The 20718-nt window shown below is 39.5% G+C and overlaps 1 protein-coding gene across 6 annotated transcripts in view; it reads left to right on the plus strand.

Annotated features, from left to right (window-relative positions):
- KCNIP4 (potassium voltage-gated channel interacting protein 4) overlaps window positions 1-20718 on the plus strand; it is a 1210542-nt gene that overhangs the window by 1167276 nt on the left and 22548 nt on the right. For all 6 annotated transcript variants that reach the window (XM_045998522.1, XM_045998527.1, XM_045998525.1 and 3 more), the window contains one exon: window positions 5474-5544. In XM_045998522.1, the coding sequence (XP_045854478.1) occupies window positions 5474-5544 (71 nt within the window). The remainder of the gene's footprint in view (window positions 1-5473; window positions 5545-20718) is intronic.

The raw sequence follows: 20718 nt of genomic DNA on the forward strand, positions 1-20718 counted from the left end.
CTTTATTTGAAAAATAACATTTTGGCATTACAGAACATCTACTTAAGCACAATCCTTTGCAAATGATTCTTGTTGCAAAATCCAATGGGATTTGAGAGGAAAAAAATCACTTTTGCTTTCTCAAAAATTCTTTGATTATTCATGTTAATTGAATGGATAAATCTAAAAGTACTAGGCACTACTGAAGGAAATGACATATTTTAAAGAAAAATGACTAGCAATTTAAAAAATTAATATTGCACATGCAAATTGTATCTTGCTGTACAGCCAGAAAGGGGGATAGGTCCTCTGGAAAGACAGAATCTCCGATGAGAGGCAAATTCATGTCATGGTCATCCTCACGCTTCTATGAACCCATTTATTTAGGTCTGAAAGCAACAGGTTTCTCATTATGAGCATGAACAATGGGTCCATAAATTGCCACATCTCCCCATTTCCTGTAGGAAAAGACTATTGCAGAACCTCCTGCAATTTGTAACATGTCAGACTCTTCGTTTTCTCTACTGCTTCATCAGATGGTTTACCAAGCACAACCTGTTCAGTGTTCTGGATGTCAGTACAAGAGGTGTGACCAGAAGCGTCTGGTTTGTGACAGATAAAGTATGCCTGCTGGAAAACCAGCCAAGAGGAAATGAATGGCTGGTTGGTGCCCTTCCTGGTATCATTACGGCAATACTTTCTCAACTCCACGTACAGCGGAAGCTTTAAAGTGTACACATTTTAAAAGCTTATGAAAATTGCAGTTTCCAGGGCTCCCTCTTGCTCATGTTGTAGGGATTCTGCACTTACTTTGCCTGTATGAGGCACCTGCTAGCTATGGAAGGAACAGATGAATTAGCTCCATTCAGAAGAAGAAGTCAACAAATGCCTATGGAACCATTACTGTGTGCAAGGCAATGGAGGCACTTGGACAGGGTCAAGGGCATGAAGATTTTTTTAGTAACACTAGCCATAGAATATCCTTCTTGTCCTAGGATTCTTGTCCTTGTTTCTGAGGATTTTCAGGGTGATTTATAGAAGACTTATCAAACAGAAACTATTATTCGTGTATGTGAACCTGCCTTACCAGAGCAACAGTGTTTTGAATTGCATATTCAAATGCATTAAACTAATTCTGTACCTTGGGCTTGAATTCAAGTGGAGTAGTGATTTGTGGTAGGAAGAAAAAAAAATCAGCCAGATTGATTTCAATCCACAGACCTGGGTCATGATAAGCAAGTACATTCTGAAATTTATGAATATAGATAGATTTTTCAGTCAAGGGGTTAGTTGGTATTATTGACGTGGGTTGGAATTAAATGGGTTAACGTCACTGGACTAAGTTGAGTCCTGGGTTTGTGGATAGATTGTCACCATCAAATGGTGACTCAAATGGTGCTTTTCTGTGGGCCTCGGGTTGTTCCTCTGTAAATTGTGGAACAATACTTTTATAAAATTTATAAAATGTGGAATAAAGGAGTCCTCAGTATTCTTTCTACTCTACACATTCTTTTTTTTTTCTAGGAGCTGGTGTTGGAATGTCTTGATTTCATTACCAACTCTATCATTAACCAACTAGGTAATCTTAGCTAAGTCACTGAAGGTACCTGCAAAAATTTCCACCTTTGTTAAATGTAGATAAATAACTAAATGGTATCCAAGATCCCTTCCTGTCCTAAGCATCTATAAATGTTGTTCCCCAACTACAAAAGTTCTACATTTAATTTTCTACTTCACAAGTGAGATTCTAAGAAACTGGGGCAATCTCAGCATATCAAACTCAGGAACTGTTGTTGCTATGTGTAAAGAAACACGGTCAAAGGAGACTTTCGGGTCATGTGGAGGGAAGAGTGATCGTTTTATCTTTTGAGCTCCCAAATATAATGAAACCTAGAATCCAGGATGCCAGTTATTCATTGTCTTAGTAAATGTGTATTGAGTATCTAAACAAAACAACCATCGGATGAAACCTGACCATAGATGCTTTTGGAGACACTTCGCCTTTACTTCATGTGTCTACCTCTGTGCCTAGCCAGAGACTTTCAATGCCTTAGCTCCTTCCTTTCACCCAATCAAAGCTCAGAAGCTCACTCCCTTTCTTCAGAAACTTTCACAGTCTCCAGGCGCCTGTCAGAAAAAATCTGAACTCCAGCAGAAGCCACAATAGCACTTCATGACATAATTCTACCAGTCTTTAGAGCAGGAATTGACATCAAATTAGAACTCCAATCTAGACACACCTTGACACACAATAGAGATTTCACAAAAAAAACAGGAACTTTTTCAGGTAGAAATGTATTATAGCTGTAAAAAATTTACTCACATTTCTTTAAGGTGGTTGTCTGTGAAACAATAATTATAATAGATAATATTTATTGAACATTTAATATATGCTTAGGACTGTCTAAGCACTTTGCATATTAATATCTCATTTAATCTTTTTGGGATGACCCTATGAAGTACATACTGGTGTTATCATTTTGTAGGTGAGGAAACTGAGTCCCAGAGAGGTTAAACGACTTTCCCAAAACCATGCAGTTGATGTTTCGTAGAGTTGAAATGCAAACCCAGGCAGTTCAACTTCACTAAACTAGTGACAACTCCTGTCTGCATACTATATCTGGACTGGAAAACTGGTTTAACTTCCAGGGGACTTGCCAAGATATGTTTATAGGAACAAGGAGTCCTCTATACCACATCAGGGCAAACTTTGAGAGTATCTGTTCCATGTGTCAAGTTTTAGAGCGCGAGTGACTCCGTTTAAGAAGAAAGCTAATTACTATATGTTCCTGTTAACTTTTTCTTTTTTAATTAAAAAAAAATTGCCAACATTGTTTGTTCTGAGCCATTATTCATGTTGAATCCTGCTTGCTAAGGTAAAGGCATGTACCCTGATTGTCTAAACAAGATACCAAGAGACCTACTTAATGAAGCTCATTATAAAATATGCAAAATCTCTTTTTTTCCTCCCTTGGAAAGTAAGTTTAACATAACGCTTGTCAACTCCTATCACCATAGGGCAGTAAATGGTTCAAGAAGTCTGTGTAACAGCACTGTTGAGAGCAAAACAACTTTGTGAATAAAAACAGGCTGCCAATTCTTGACAACTCTGTAATCGCACTTCCCAAGAACGGTACGAAATTGATTATAACCAAATCCCTAGTAATAAACTATATTCAAAAGTATTTCTTTCTGCAACTCATCAATACTGTGTGGACATTCACTCAAGATACAATTACAGGACATATTATTTAGACCCAATTGTAGTCCCTGGTTAGTTCATAGACAACAGTGTTAATAATTCCTATGTTTAGAAACAGGCAATGCAGCGTATTTAAAGGTGAGAGGTAAAAGACAATGCCACCATCATTTTGAGAAACTGAGTGTACAGTCTACCTTATAAAATATGTGGTCTCCAATAGCATTTACCACTGGGGTAGAGCATTCAGGAAAAACCATCCACAAGTGGGCCATGGGTACTTGAGAGCCCGGAGGGAAGTTTCTATGACCTCTGACCTCTCTTATTTGGGAAGGGCGATCCTCTCCTCCTATTACTGTAACTTAGTTTCTTGACAGCCTTTAAAAAGCAATTTATAAAGTAAAAGGTGAATAAGAAGTTTTGTTCAATCCCAATAAAAAAATAAAGGTTAAAAGTTATAAAATAGAAATAGATGAAATTTTAAACAGAAGATAAAAGGCTGGAGCCAATGAGCTAAAAGGTTACTTTTTTTTTTTCTAATATAAAAAAGGTTAAGGTAAAAAGCTGAAACCATGAGATGAAACATCTAAAATAATCAAGTAAATTTGATCAAGGGTCAGGAACAGAAGCACTGAAAAATGAAAACTGCACTGAGAGAAGAAAATAGCAAAAAATATATATATATACTTTGGGGCATCTGGGTGCCTCAGTGGGTTGAGCCTCTGTTTTCGCCTCAGGTCATGATCTCAGGGTCCTGGGATTGAGCCCCTCATCAGGCTCTCTGCTCAGCAGGGGGCCTGCTTCCTCCTCTCTCTCTCCCTGCCTCTCTGCCTCCTTGTGATCTCTCTCTTTCTCTGTCAAATAAATAAAATAAAATTTTTTTAAAAAAAGGAAAAAATATACTTTTAACATGAAAAAGCAGAAATCTCAGAGATGAAGGGAGACCACGGAGAAAAGGAGAAGAAAAAAAACGGGAAAACCCATCAAAAGCAAGCTCAGTGGAAGCATTGGATCTCAGATATACTCCAGAGTTATCAGGTGGCATTGTGAGGTGCTAGGGAGAGAGCCCTGTCCCAAAATGCCGATGTTACCCAAACCATGAATCCCACCCAAGGCCCAGAGGCCCTCAGGACCCCACACTCCAACCATGGCCACAGAAACTTCCCAAGTCACTCCTGTCCTCAGTTCATCAGACCACTTCACTGACTGTGGGCTAGCCTGGATTTCCACTCAGAAGGACTCCATTTCATCCTGCTTTACTCCTAATTGACTGTGTTACTCTGCTCAAGTTTCCTAACCTCTCTGAGTCCCTAGCTTTATCTGAGTTGTAAAACGACAAACAAATTCATAATCACAAAACTAAAAATGCCAATTCATGTGTGTCTCACTATTAGTATTGTTTTTAATCAATTTATTTATTGGAGAGAGCAAAAGAGCAGGGGAGGGGCAGAGGGAGAGGGAGATTGAGAGAACCTCAAGCAGACTCCCCGATGAGTTCCAAGCACACCTTGGTGCTTGGCCCTGAGATCACCAAAGGAGCTGAAATCAAGAGTCAGATGCTCAAACAACTGAGCCACCCAGGCACCCCTCTCTCTTAGTATTTTTATTACTTTACCTGTAGAGATAGCCCCGGCCAAGCGCCAAACAATTTCCACATGCGTCTCACTTGTTCCTCACACCCACCTATGGTACCATTACTCATCTCAGCACTAGAAACACCACCCAAGACTCCCAGGTGCTCAGAGCATTTCTAGCCACAACCTTATAGAGAATGTGTATCATCGATGGCCTCTGTGTGAGGAGCTCACTCTCAGGAATTTCAAAGTACAATCCTCTCCAGAACAAAGATGCACAGCCAGGAAGAAAGCACAAGTACAGGAGATGGAGTGAATTTTCCTAAATAAGAGGAGGCTTGGGTGCTGTGCCAGTCTTCCATAGGATATTGAAATGCTGCTTTAGGGGTGCCTAGGCGACTCAGTCGTTAGGTTCTGCCTTTGGCTCAGGTCATGATCACAGGGTCCTGGGGTTGAGCCTCGCATCAGGGTCTCTGCTCAGCGGGAAGCCTGCTTCTCCCTCTCCCACTCCCCCTGCTTGTATTTCCTCTCTCACTGTCTCTCCCTGTCTCCCATCCAAGTACTAACCAGGCCCGACCCTGCTTAACTTCTGAGATCAGACGAGATCGGGCGCGTTCAGGGTGGTATGGCCGTAGACTCTCCCTGTCAAATAAATGAAAGAAAGAAAGAAAGAAAGAAAGAGAAATGCTGCTTTAATGATACTCCCTTTCCACCATTTCAGACTCAACAACATACGCTCACTTTCTGTTTAATGCATTTGATACGGACCACAATGGAGCTGTGAGTTTTGAGGTGAGTCTTAAACCATTTTTTAATATATGATTTGACTTTAGACACATGGGAAGAAATTTAGGCTATTTACAAGGAAAATCTGAGTTTGGTAGTTTGATAACTTTTTTTTTTCTTTTTGAGACTTGTATTTTTTATTATTACTGCTGTTGTTATTATTATAGATCATTGAGCATGAGAGCTAACGTCTTAACAGAATTGTGTGTATTATAATGTTGTTGACTATAAGTACAATGCTGTACAGCACATCTCTAGAGTTTATTACTTTTGTTTAACTGAAACTTTATGCTCATGGGTCACTGCTCATACCCCCTGCTCTAGCCACAACTTGACTCTAGGATTTTGATTATTTAGGTACTTCCTGTCGGTGGAATCACACGGTATTTGTCTCTCTGTGATGGCTCAGTATGCCCTCAGGTTCATTCATGTTGTTGCATATTGCACATTTTTTTTTCTTTTTAAAGATAAATAGTATATTCCATTGCGTGTGTAAACCACATTTTCTTTATCCATTCATTCGTCTCTGGACATTTATGCTGTTTCCACACCTTAGCTGTTGTGAATAGAGCTATAATGAATATGGAAGTCTAATCTCTTTGAGATCTTGATTTCAATACCTCTGGATAAATATCCAGAAAAGGGATTACCAAGTCACATGGTATTTTTATTTTTAATTATTTGAGGAAGCTCCCTACTGTTTTCCATATAGCGGCTCCACAGCTATGATTCCCACCGACAGTGTGCAAGTGTTCCAATTTACTCACATCCTCAACACTTCTTATCTTTCATTTGTTGGGTAATAGCCATCCTGATGGGTTGAGGTGCTATCTTATTGTGGATTTTATTTGCATTTCCCTGATGACTGGGGATGTTGAGCATTTTTTCATATACCTGGTGGCCGTTTGGATGTATTCAGAGTAATGCACATTCAAGTCCTCAGCTTATGTTTTAATTGGGTTGTTATATATTTACTATTGAGATGAAGGACTTTCTTATATATTTTGGAGATAACCCTTTATCAGATACATGGTTTCCAAATATTTTCTCCCATTTTGTAGGTTGCTTTTTCACTCCACTGATTATATCTTTGCTGCTCAGAAGCTTTTTAATTAAGCACTTGTTTATTTACTCTTTGTTGCCTCTGCTTTTGGAATCATATCATGAAATCATGGCCAAGACCAATACTGTGAAGTTTCCCCCCTCAAGATTACTTTTAGGAGCTTTATGGTTTCAGGTCTTATGTTTAGTCTTTAATCTATGTTGAATTGATAATCATATATGGGATAAGGTTAGAATGGAATTTCAATCTTTTGGGTGGGGTTATCCAGTTTTCCTAATATAATTTATTGCTATCCCTTCCTTTTCCCATTGTGTATTCTTGACATCCTTGTCAAAGATCATTTGACCATGTATGTATGGATGTACTTTGAAGCTTCCTATTTTGTACCACTGGTCTCGATGTCTGTCTCTGTGCCAGTACCATAGTGTTTTGATTACTATAACTTCGTAATATACTTTGAAATCAGGAATCGGGATGCTTCTAGCCCTGTTCTTTCTTAAGTATTAATTTGAATGTTTGTGGTTTTTTATGGTACCATATGAATTTTTTTCTAGCTGCAGAAAATACCACTTGGGATTTGGAGAGGGTTGTACTGAATCTGCAGATAGCTTTGGGTAGTATGAATATTTTAACAATAGTAAGCCTTCCAACTTATGAACTTTCCATTTGTTTGTGTCTTCTTTAATTTTTTTAATCAGTGTTTTGCAGATGTTAGTACTCAAGCTTTTCACCTCCTTAGTTTATTCCTAGTTTTTAATTCTATTCTTTTTGGTGCTATTGTAAATGGGATCAGTTTCCTAGTTTTCTTCTCAGATAATTCATTGTTGGTGTGTAGAAAAACAATAATTTTTGTATGTGATTTTGTATCTTGAAACTTTACTGAATTTATTAGTTCTAACAGTTTTTTGGTGTAATTGTTAGGATTTTTTATATATAAATTCATATCACCTGATTTATTTTTCTTGCCTAATTTCTCTGGCTAGGATTTCCAGTACTCTGTTGAATAGAAGTGGCACTATTGGGCGTCCTTGCCTTGTTCCTGATTTCATAGGGAAATCTTTCAGTTTTTCATCATTGAGCATGTTAACTGTGGGCTGGTCATATATGGCTTTCATTATGTGAAGATGCTTTCTTTCTATTGTTAGTTTGTTGAGGTTTTTATCATGAAAAAGAGTTCAACTTTGTCAAATGCTTTTTCTGCATCTGTTGAGATAATCATGTGATTTTTCTTCTTTATTCTGTTAATGTGGGATATCACATTAATTGATTTTTATATATTGAGCCATCTTTCCCTCAAAGGGATAAAGATACTTAGTCATGTTGTATGATCATTTTAATGGACTGTTAGAATTTTCTGGGATTTTGTTGAGGATTTTGGATGTATATTAATCAAGAATATTAGCCTGTAGTTTTCTTTTCTTGTGATACCTTCATCTGGTTTTGGTTCCAGGGTACTGCTGACCTCATAAATGAGTTTGGAAATATCCCTTCCTCTATAATTGTTTGGAAGAGTTTGAAAAGGATTGGTATTAGTTCCTTAAATGTTTGGCAGAATTTACCAGTGAAGCCACATGACCCACCTTTTTTTGTTGAGAGATTTTTTGATTACTGATTCAATCTCCTCATTATAGGTCTGTTCAGACTTTCTATTCCTTTATGATTCAGTCTTGGTAAGTTGTATGTTTCTAGAAATTTATCCACTTTTTTTCTAGGCTATTCAGTCCATTGGAATAGAATTGTTCAAAATAGTCGCTTAGGATTCTTTTGATTTCTATGGCACCAGTTGCAATGTTTCTTCTTTCACTTCTGGTCGTCTTATTAATTTGAGTCTTTTCTCTTTTTTGTTCTTAGTCTAGCCAAGAGTTTGTCAATTTTGTTTATCTTTTCAACCCCATCATTCAGAAGCACTGGTGAAAACATGGACTTGCAATTGACATCTGAATTAGGGGAGAGCAGTCTTGTAGGACTAAGCCCTTAACCTGTGGGATCTGGCTGTATCTCCAGGTAGAAAAGGTCAGAGTTGAGTTAAATTATAGGACACCCAACTGGTGTCAGAGAATTGCTTGGTTGTGTGGGGCAATTACACACACACACACACACACACACACACACACACACACACACACAACATTGGAATTGGCTACAGAATCTTAATATGTATTATGTATAAGGGAAACAAGGTAATTGGAGATGATTCACTTTGAGGGAGTAGAGGAAGCTGAATCTTATATGTGATCAGAAATTGCACTGCGTGACATGATAAGTGGCAGATGATGGAGTGGGATCAATAAGGAAAGGTAATGATAGGGCTGTATCAAGGAAGCATGCCCATGGAATTGATGGACAAGATATGAAGGACAAGCACAAGCTAGTTAAGAGTAAGTACTCAGGATGGAAAGCAGTGGGGAGTGAGTCAGAGGCAGAGCCTGGGAATGAAGAGAACACTTTTATAAATCACCTAGAAGTTAGAATACAAAGGAGAAAAGCCAAAAAGGCAGGCTGGATGAGGAGGCAGAGGCCAGCTCCTGACCCACTTGAGGCAGGATGATAAGGAGTCTGGATTCTCTTGTGGGAGGTGAGGAGTCCTTAAGGAATTTTCAGCAGGGGAGTCATGGGATCAGGACTATGTTACTAGAAACAAGAAGTTCATTTAGCAGCTATGTATTCCAAGAATCCTAACAGGAGCTAACTTAAGCCGAAACTATAATTGAGGCATTGGCGATGAGAAGGAGGAGAAGGAGGAGATGAGTTTAAGAGATATAAAATTAAGTTGATAGACTTATTTTTCAACAAAATTGGCCATGTTTCAAAGGCTATCTAGGAGCAGGGACGTTGAGGAATCAGGATGAGAGAAGAAAGCATCGCCTTCCAGGCTTTCAGTCAGTGGCCCTAGGAGCAGGGTTCCCAGGGCAGCAAGTGTCTCCTCACATGTACTAAGTACTGCGACTGAGTGCACCTAAAATTAAGACTCTAGGCCAGGAAGCTCAACATGATATCTCTTATAACTAAACCAAGAAATAACATGGCGGAGAGAGGAGTAGAAGCTGGCAGTGACTGAGTAGAAGGTCCAGTAGACCAAGAAACTTGCAGTGGTAGAGGCAAAGGCAGTTGGGTTTGTCCTGGTTGTGGCAGTAGCAATGGGGTACCTGTGGGAGCATCACAGGTAACATCTGTAATATTTCTTCTGTGGATGGCAGTTTCAGATCACCCCATGATAATCTGGTGTTAGCATTTGCAGCACTTCAGCAACAAGATTAATTCCAGCACAGCTTTCATGTAGCAATAACACTGAAGTCAGTGGTCCCAGTTCACCTAATGAAATCTTTCATAGCTAGTTGGCAAAAATTGAATAGGGTAAAAAATACTAATGATTCCATTACTTGAAATTACTTATGTATCAGAAATGTCCCATTAATTACCTATAGCACATTGGATCCAATTTCAGCATGTAAATTTAGTCTGGTGTTAATGATATGGGACCAGGCATAACATTGCTATTACAATATTTATGTAAAATGTTGGTAATTGTGATGAACATTGATCATAATTTGGGAAATTAGTTGTAATGACTATATACTATAAGCATGTTAGTAATATGTCTTTTCCTTTAAAAGCAAACTAATGGCTGAATTAATAAATGTTAAATCAAAATCAAATTTAACATGAGGCTATGCTAATTATTTTTCTAAATCGATTAGCTACCTGGAAAGTCTCTAGCAAACAGAAATGATTAGGCAATGAACATATTTTGAGTAACAGTAGCATCTTGGGAGGTATAGCAGAGACCATTCTGATTCTACAACAAAAAGAAAAGGAAGTTTTCTACTTAATTTTCTTAAACCCAAAAGGGCAGAGTGAATACAACAAGGGAGCAGGGGAGTGGGGTGGTGCCCGTGTCTAGCTCTGAATGGGCCTAATCCCTTCCTTGCCATTTAGTGACGGTGAGACCCTGGGCTGAAAACTTAAACCCTCTAGGCCTTAGTGTTCATCTCTGTAAAATATCAGCAAGCAAAGCTACTCAACAGGGGAATAAAAGACTGAAAAAGTACTAATGTTAGTAAAGGGCTTGGCTCAGTGTCTGGCACCAAACACACACTCAATATTTATGAGGTGTTGCCATAGCAGTTATTACACAAGACATTTTTCTAACAAATCCAATTAATAACGACATTGGTCATCTTGTTAAACACTAATGTATCATTGAACATATTCATTCAAAGGCTAGATGATTGTCTATGATGCTATGAAAGATAATTCTGCATCTCACCATATAAGAAGCACTTACCGTGTGTCAGTCACTAGTAAGTGTCTAAAAATAGTATTAGCTATATACCGTAATAATAACTGACTCTTGTTTAGAACTCATTTGAATTCATGAGTCAGGCAATTGTACTGAGTACATTATATGTACTAGCTGAGTTCATCTTCATAGGTACCATTATTAACTCTTTTTTAGCAAATGAAGAAAGGGAATCATGGAGAGGTTTAGCATCCTGCCCAAGGTCACACAGCTAGAAAGTAGGAAGAGCCAGGATTCAAACTCAGGCAGTCTGGCACCGGAATACATCTCTTAGCAATTGTTATCCTGCCTGAGAGGAGTAATAGATCCCCAGCCCCTCATCTGAAATCCTTAGAGCCAGCTGAGTACTGTCATTCACAGTCTTGCAGATTTAGAGAGGTAATACCCTGCTTACACTATTCCATATTATATAATATCTCTGGTAGTGCCTGCAGCATGCTATAATCAAATGTGTAATATTCATGCGGTGAAATATGACACATGGTAAACATGGCAGGGACTGCTACTGATGACCGATGTCCATGTGCTCTACTTGGTGATCTCACAAATAGGCCAGAATCACAGCCTCTCGGGCAGTTCGGTTGATTCATAACTGAGATTTTACCAATGAGGTGTGAGTGGAAGGACCCCATCTCCTTCCTCTCTCTTCCTATCTGTGGGGACCAAGCACTCACGTATTTCAGTTGGCCCTGCAACTAAGTAGAAGGAGCCTGGATCTCTGAATGACTGCATGGAACAGAGCACTCTCCCCATCTCAATGTGTGTGAATGACAAATAAGCTTAAATGGTACCGAGCCACTAAGATTTGGAAGTATTGGTATAGTTGTTCATGCCCTCTGATTAATACGATATAGACAGATCAGATGATATATAACTCATACATAGACTGGTAGATGACAGATAATTAGAAATACATTAGAAATAGTTTTATGTCAGTTCACTTCAAGTATTGGCACCAATGAGTTTCACACTAAAATTTACAAACCAGGATAGAACCCCAGCTCTAAGTCTCTAACTCTTATGCTTTTAACCAGAGGTCATTGAACTTCTCTAAACAGAGCCAAATATAAGTATTTTGGCTTTGGAGGCCATACAGTCTCTATTGTACCTACTCAATCCTGCTGTGGTAGCCACACACATACCCAAAGTATATGAGCATCCCTGTGTTCCAATAAAATTTTGTCTACAAAACAATTATGTTCCGTATTTGACACCTCAGGCCATAGTTTTCCAAATCCTATTCTTAACCATTTCAGTAGACTGCCTCATTCTGAGGACCTGAACCACAATGTTGTTAGATGACATTTAAAATGGCATTCTATGATCTGATTACTGAATATTATCACCAACATTCCCAATCCTCATTCAGGCCATTCCATCCACAAAAATCACTGATCACTGACACAGTTGTTGGTTACATGATCAACTCTGAACATTTACCACCATTTCAACAATTACCATCTGCCAAGCATTATCACCATCAGGGCAACAAATACCTCTGAGCAGGTCCCAAATTGAAAGTTTACTTGAATTATTGAGGCTGACTTAATATTTTCTTTGGAACAGTTCTGGAATAGCTATACCTGCTTCCTACCGGTGACTGATGATTTGACATCAGAGCTACAGTTCAAAGCTTCAAGAAAACACCATTCACTGACAATCCAATTCATACTGAATAAAATGTGAGTGGCACTGCCTGGAGACATTCTAAACCTAAAAAGTAATCTCTTTGTCATTCATAGTGATGAGAAAATAATGTTTTCCTCCCAAATATCGTTTATGGTTATGAGGAAACTTTCTTTCTAGGGATGAGTCAAATTAAATAGCTATTTTCAGGGCCCCCTGGTGGCTCAGTTGGTTGAGTTCCTGACTCTTTTTTTTGTTTGTTTGTTTGTTTGTTTATTTACAGCATAACAGTGTTCATTGTTTTGGCATCACACCCAGTGCTCCATGCAGTACGTGCCCTCCCTATTACCCACCACCTGGTTCCTCAACCTCCCACCCCCACCCACCCGCCCCTTCAAAACCCTCTGGTTGTTTTTCAGAGTCCATAGTCTCTCATGGTTCATCTCCCCTTCCAGTTTCCCTCAACTCTCTCTCCTCTCCATCTCCCGATGTCCTCCATGTTATTTGTTATGCTCCACAAATAAGTGAGACCATATGATACTTGACTCTCTCTGCTTGACTTATTTCGCTCAGCATAATTTCTTCCAGTCCCGTCCATGTTGCTACAAAAGTTGGGTATTCATCCTTTCTGATGGAGGCATAATACTCCATTGTGTATATGGACCACATCTTCCTTATCCATTCATCCGTTGAAGGGCATCTTGGTTCTTTCCACAGTTTGGCGACCGTAGCCATTGCTGCAATAAACATTGAGGTACAGATGGCCCTTCTTTTCACTACATCTGTATCTTTGGAGTAAATACCCAGCAGTGCAATGGCAGGGTCATAGGGAAGCTGTATTTTTAATTTCTTCAGGAATCTCCACACTGTTCTCCAAAGTGGCTGCACTAACTTGCATTCCCACCAACAGTGTAAGAGGGTTCCCCTTTCTCCACATCCTCTCCAGCACACGTTGTTTCCTGTCTTGCTAATTTTGGCCATTCTAACTGGTGTCAGGTGGTATCTCAATGTGGTTTTAATTTGAATCTCCCTAATGGCTACTGATGATGAACATTTTTTCTTGTGTCTGATAGCCATTTGTATGTCTTCATTGGAGAAGTGTCTGTTCATATCTTCTGCCCATTTTTTGATATGATTATCTGTTTTGTGTGTGTTGAGTTTGAGAAGTTCTTTATAGATCCTGGATATCAACCTTTTGTCTGTACTGTCATTTGCAAATACCTTCTCCCATTCCGTGGGTTGCCTTTTTGTTTTGTTGACTGTTTCCTTTGCTGTGCAGAAGCTTTTGATCTTGATGAAGTCCCAAAAGTTCATTTTTGCTTTTGTTTCCTTGGCCTTTGGAGACATATCTTGAAAGAAGTTGCTGTGGCTGATATCGAAGAGGTTACTGCCTATGTTCTCCTCTAGGATTCTGATAGATTCCTGTCTCACGTTGAGGTCTTTTATCCATTTCGAGTTTATCTTTGTGTACGGTGTAAGAGAATGGTCGAGTTTCATTCTTCTACATATCGCTGTCCAGTTTTCCCAGCACCATTTATTGAAGAGACTGTCTTTTTTCCATTGAATATTTTTTCCTGTTTTGTCGAAGATTATTTGACCATAGAGTTGAGGGTCCATATCTGGGCTCTCCACTCTGTTCCACTGGTCTATGTGTCTGTTTTTATGCCAGTACCACGCTGTCTTGGTGATCACAGCTTTGTAGTAAAGCTTGAAATCGGGTAACGTGATGCCGCCAGTTTTGTTTTTGTTTTTCAACATTTCCTTGGCAATTCGGGGTCTCTTCTGGCTCCATACAAATTTTAGGATTATTTGCTCCAGCTCTTTGAAAAATACCGGCGGAATTTTGATCGGAATGGCATTAAAAGTATAGATTGCTCTAGGCAGTATAGACATTTTAACAATGTTTATTCTTCCAATCCAAGAGCATGGAACAGTCTTCCATCTTTTTGTGTCTTCTTCAATTTCTTTCATGAGTGTTCTGTAGTTCCTCAAGTACAAGTCCTTTACCTCTTTGGTTAGGTTTATGCCCAGGTATCTTATGGTTCTTGGTGCTATAGTAAATGGAATCGATTCTCTAATTTCCCTTTCTGTATTTTCTTTGTTAGTGTATAAGAAAGCCACTGATTTCTGTATATTGACTTTGTATCCTGCCACGTTACTGAAATGCTGTATGAGTTCTAGTAGTTTGGGGGTGGAGTCTTTGGGGTTTTCCATATAAAGAATCATGTCATCTGCGAAGAGAGAGAGTTTGACTTCTTCCTTGCCAACTTGGATACCTTTTATTTCTCTTTGTTGTCTGATTGCCGTTGCTAGAACTTCTAATACTATGTTGAACAAGAGTGGTGAGAGTGGGCATCCTTGTCGTGTTCCTGATCTCAACGGGAAGGCTGGGAGCTTTTTCCCATTGAGGATGATATTTGCTGTGGGTCTTTCATAGATAGATTTTATGAAGTTCAGGAATGTTCCCTCTATCCCTATACTTTGAAGTGTTTTCATCAGGAACGGATGCTGGATTTTGTCAAATGCTTTTTCTGCATCAATTGAGAGGACCATGTGGTTCTTCTCTCTTCTCTTATTGATGTGTTCTATCACACTGATTGATTTGCGAATGTTGAACCAAACTTGCAACCCAGGGATGAATCCCACCTGGTCATGGTGGATAATCTTTTTAATGTGCTGCTGGATCCTGTTTGCTAGGATCTTGTTGAGAATCTTTGCATCCATATTCATCAGTGATATTGGTCTGAAATTCTCCTTTTTGGTAGGGTCTTTGCCTGGTTTGGGGATCAGGGTAATGCTGGCTTCATAAAAAGAGTCTGGAAGTTTTCCTTCTGCTTCAATTTTTTGGAACAGCTTCAGGAGAATTGGTGTTATTTCTTCTTTGAAAGTTTGGTAGAATCCCCCAGGGAATCCGTCAGGTCCTGGGCTCTTGTTTTTTGGGAGGTTTTTGATCACTGCTTCAATCTCCTTACTAGATATCAGTCTATTCAGATTGTCACTTTCTTCCTGGTCCAATTTTGGGAGTTTGTAGCTTTCCAGGAATGCATCCATTTCATCTAGGTTGCTTAGCTTATTGGCATATAACTGTTGGTAATAATTTCTGATGATTGTTTCTATTTCCTTGGTGTTAGTTGTGATCTCTCCCTTTTCATTCATAATTTTATTAATTTGGGCTTTCTCTCTTTTCTTTTGGATTAGTGTGGCCAATGGTTTATCTATCTTATTGATTCTTTCAAAAAACCAGCTTCTAGTTTCATTGATACATTCTACTGTATCTCTCGTTTCTACCTCATTGATCTCTGCTCTAATCTTGATTATTTCCCTTCTTGCATGTGGAGTTGGTTTGATTTGTTGTTGATTCTCCAGTTCTTTAAGGTGTAGAGACAGCTGGTGTCTTCTGGATTTTTCCATTTTTTTGAGGGAGGCTTGGATGGCTATGTATTTCCCCCTTAGAACCGCCTTTGCTGTATCCCATAGGTTTTGGACCGAAGTGTCTTCATTCTCATTGGTTTCCATGAATTGTTTAAGTTCATCTTTGATCTCCTGGTTGATCCAAACATTCTTAAGCAAGGTGGTCTTTAGCTTCCAGGTGTTTGAGTTCCTTCTGAACTTTTCCTTGTGATTGAGTTCCAGTTTCAAAGCATTGTGATCTGAGAATATGCAGGGAATAATGTCAGTCTTTTGGTATCGGTTGAGTCCTGCTTTGTGAACCAGTATGTGGTCTATTCTGGAGAAGGTTCCATGTGCACTTGAGAAGAATTAGTATTCTGTTTTTTTAGGGTGGAATGTTCTGTATATGTCTATGAGGTCCATCTGGTCCAATGTTTCATTCAATGCTCTTATTTCTTTATTAATTTTCTGCTTCGATGATCTGTCTATTTCTGAGAGAGGCATATTAAGATCTCCTACTATTATTGTATTCATATCAATATGACTCTTTATCTTGATTAATAGTTTTCTTATGTAATTGGGTGCTCCCATATTGGGGGCATAGATATTCACAATTGTTAGATCATCTTGGCAGATAGTCCCTTTAAGAATTATGTAGGGGGAGTCAAGATGGCAGGAAGTAGGAGGAGGCACCATTTCAACCTGTACCCTAAAGTGAGCTGATTACCTACCAAAGAACTCCGACCACCCATGAAATCAGCCTGAGATCAGAATTATACACGTCTGGATCTCTACAGGAGCAGAAGACGCCAGTGGCAGGTAAAGCAGACCAGGAACGTCCAACTGATATCTGAAGATAAACAAAAGGGGGAGGGAGCCACCAGAGGTGACGGATCGGAAAATAACACCCCAACACGAGAGTGCTCTGCATCTGGGGACCAGCATTAACTTGGAGTCTGGTTGAAAGCACTCAAAAAACAAACAGCAAAGGATCGCGGGGGGGGGGGGGGTAATAGTGGGAACCTGGGCAGTTAGGGTCAGGGACCTAAGTCCCCGGACCCAGGACAGCCTCCCCTGGTGCTGAGCCAGAGAGAGTGCGGCGGAGAAATCAGGTCTCCGTCCCTGAGTGGCCAGTGCACCTGAACGCCAGCGCGCCTGAGAACGAGTGGGGTCTGGCTCCCGTGAGGGGCTGGGACCCTGGCCAGACGGCAATCCTCAAACGCGTGCGTCCCACACCCTCCCTTGGGAAAGGTGCTCATAGGCGCTAGCCTGGAGCTCTGGCAGCTGGAAAAAGCAGACATTCCCAGCCCGGGACAGCAGGAAAATCTCAGTGTGCGATCTCTGCTCCGAACCTCTCTGGCAGTCTGGAGCTGCCCAGACAGCCACCGCTGCCCTGGTTTTGGGTACAACGAGGAGCTCCTGCATCCCCAGGGACAGTGACTCAGAACCGACTCTGCCAGCAGCTTTTGCAAAACAGTCTGAGGCTTCTCTCTGAGAGGGAGGTCGGGGTGCTGTTTGCTCTCCTCTAAACCTCCAAAAACCATCAAAAGCTGTCAAGGAGAGAGAAAGCAGATGAAAAAACATAGAACCCCCCAGAGAACAAAAGGCTGAAAAAAACAGTTTCCTGGAAAAAAAAAAAAAAAAAAGAGCTCACCCCCTTGAGGGGAGCAAAGGACCTAACTCAGGGAACATCATTGTCTGAAAACCCACGTGGCAGGCCCCTCCCCCAGAAAACCAACCAGGAAGGAAGAAAAAAAAAAAAAAGACTACAAGAGAACAATCACCACTACTTCAAAAATACAACTTTTATTCTTAACTCTTTACCAATATTCTGGTTCTTTTTTTTTATATACATACAGATAATTTTTTAACCTATTTACCATCACACTGAGATGTCCAGTACATCAAATTCTTTAATAACCTTCTAACCTGAACTTTTTGATACATACACCCGTGTTTTTCTTTTGTTTTTCTATTTTTTTTAATTCTTTTTTAATTTTAACTTAGTTTAGTCTAGTTTATTCTTTCTTAATTTTTATTTTCTACTATACATATAGAGTTAAACTTCAAGGTAATCCCCTTTCCCCAATCAATGCTACCCCTATAGGCAAACCAGTTTCTAATCCCCCTGTAACTTAGGAAAGTTGAGTCCCTTAACAAAAACATCAAGATACCTTCAGGAAGAATCAAAATAACCTTCCTCACCCACACTGAGAATCTATAACCATTCTCCCAATTTTTCCTTCTGTCAGTGTTTCTGTGAATTTGTGTTTGTCCTGATAATATATAAACCTTATACTTGGGGTTCTTTCTGATGAGGTTCTTCCCTTTTTTTTTTTTTTTCTTATATATACATTTTTTTTCTCTTGTCATATACTTTTATCACTCTTTTTGTCTGTCTGTTTTTGTTTGTATACACCACAAATCTTACCTTGTGGCCCATTTGGGCTAAGCCTTCTCTTTTATCTTCCCTTTTTTTCCTATCTCTCTCTCTCTTTTTTTTTTCCTTTTTTCTTTCCCCTTTTTTTTTTCTTTCTTCTTCTCTATTTCTTTTTCTTCTCGTTTTTCTCTCATTTGGGTGGGGAATCCTGATTGCACAGAAGCGTTCCAGGGTGCACATTGACTGCACCACAATCGATAAGTCCAGCTGCATCTGTTTAGTCATCTCTTACCAAAATGACTAGGAGGAGGAATACCCAACAGAAGAAAAATACAGAGGATGGGCCTTCTGCAACAGAGCTAATGGCTATCGACATAGACAATATGTCAGAAAAGGAATTCAGACTAACAGTTATCCAGGCAATAGCTAGGTTGGAGAAAGCCATGGATGACCAAACAGAATTGATTAGGGCAGAACTGAAAGCCACCAGGGATGATGTTCACAATGTTAGGGCAGAACTGAAAGCCACCAGGGATGATGTTCAAAATGCTCTCAATGAGTTCCAATCCAATCTAAATTCTCTAAAAGCTAGGGTAACTGAGACAGAAGATAGAATTAGTGATCTGGAGGACAAACAGATAGAGAGAAAGGATCAGGAGGAAGCCTGGAACAAACAGCTCAGAAGCCACGAAAACAGAATCAGGGAAATAAACGATGCCATGAAATGTTCCAACGTCAGAATTATTGGAATCCCTGAAGGGGAGGAAAAAGAAAGAAGTCTAGAAGATATAGTGGAAGAAGTTGTCTATGAAAATTTTCCCAATCTCACGAATGGAAACAACGTTCATGTACTAGAGGCAGAGAGATTTCCTCCCAAGATTTTAGATTCCCGAAAGTCCTCACGGCACCTTATCGTTAGAATGGGGAATTTTGTTTCAAGAGAGACCCTCTTAAAAGCAGCTAGGACAAAGAAGCTTCTTACATACAGAGGAAAGCCCATTAGAATAACGTCAGACCTTTCCACAGAGACCTGGAAAGCCAGGAAGGGCTGGCAAAATATATTCAGAGTACTAAATGAGAAGAACATGCAACCAAGAATACTCTATCCAGCAAGACTGACATTTAAAATGGATGGAGAGATAAAGAGTTTACAAGACCGGCAAGGCTTAAAAGACTATGCAACCACCAAGCCGACACTGCAGGAAATATTAAGGGGGGTCCTATAAGAGAGGAAAAATCCTAAGAATATCATTGAACAGAAATACAGAAACAATCTACAGACAGAAAGACTTCAAAGGCAACACGATGTCAATAAAAACCTATCTCTCAATAATCACTCTCAATGTGAATGGCCTAAATGCGCCCATAAAACGACACAGGGTTGCAGATTGGATAAAATGACAGGACCCATCCATATGTTGTCTACAAGAGACCCATTTTGAACCTAAGGATACACCCAGACTGAAAGTGAAGGGATGGAGAAGCATCTTTCATGCCAATGGGCCTCAAAAGAAGGCCGGAGTAGCGATTCTCATATCAGATAAATTAGATTTTAAACTAAAGACTGTAGTCAGAGATACAGAAGGACACTACATAATTCTTAAAGGGACTATCCGCCAAGACGATCTAACAATTGTGAATATCTATGCCCCCAATATGGGAGCACCCAATTACATAAGAAAACTATTAATCAAGATAAAGAGTCATATTGATACGAGTATAATAATAGTAGGAGATCTTAATACGCCTCTCTCAGAAATAGACAGATCATCGAAGCAGAAAATTAATAAAGAAATAAGAGCATTGAATGAAACATTGGACCAGATGGACCTCATCGATGTATACAGAACATTCTACCCTAAAACAACAGAATATTCATTCTTCTCAAGTGCACATGGAACCTTCTCCAGAATAGACCACATACTGGGTCATAAAGCAGGACTCAACTGATACCAAAAGACTGACATTATTCCCTGCATATTCTCAGATCACAATGCTTTGAAACTGGAGCTCAATCACAAGGAAAAGTTCAGAAGGAACTCAAACACCTGGAAGCTAAAGACCACCTTGCTTAAGAATGTTTGGATCAACCAGGAGATCAAAGACGAACTTAAACAATTCATGGAAACCAATGAGAATGAAGACACCTCGGTCCAAAACCTATGGGATACAGCAAAGGCGGTTCTAAGGGGCAAATACATAGCCATCCAAGCCCCCCTCAAAAACATTGAAAAATCCAGAAGACACCAGCTGTCTCTACACCTTAAAGAACTGGAGAATCAACAACAAATCAAACCAACTCCACATGCAAGAAGGGAAATAATCAAGATTAGAGCAGAGATCAATGAGGTAGAAACGAGAGATACAGTAGAACGTATCAATGAAACTAGAAGCTAGTTTTTTGAAAGAATCAATAAGATC

The sequence above is a fragment of the Meles meles genome, chromosome 2, assembly GCF_922984935.1.
Source record: "Meles meles chromosome 2, mMelMel3.1 paternal haplotype, whole genome shotgun sequence".
In the NCBI taxonomy this organism is placed as follows: Eukaryota; Metazoa; Chordata; class Mammalia; order Carnivora; family Mustelidae; genus Meles; species Meles meles.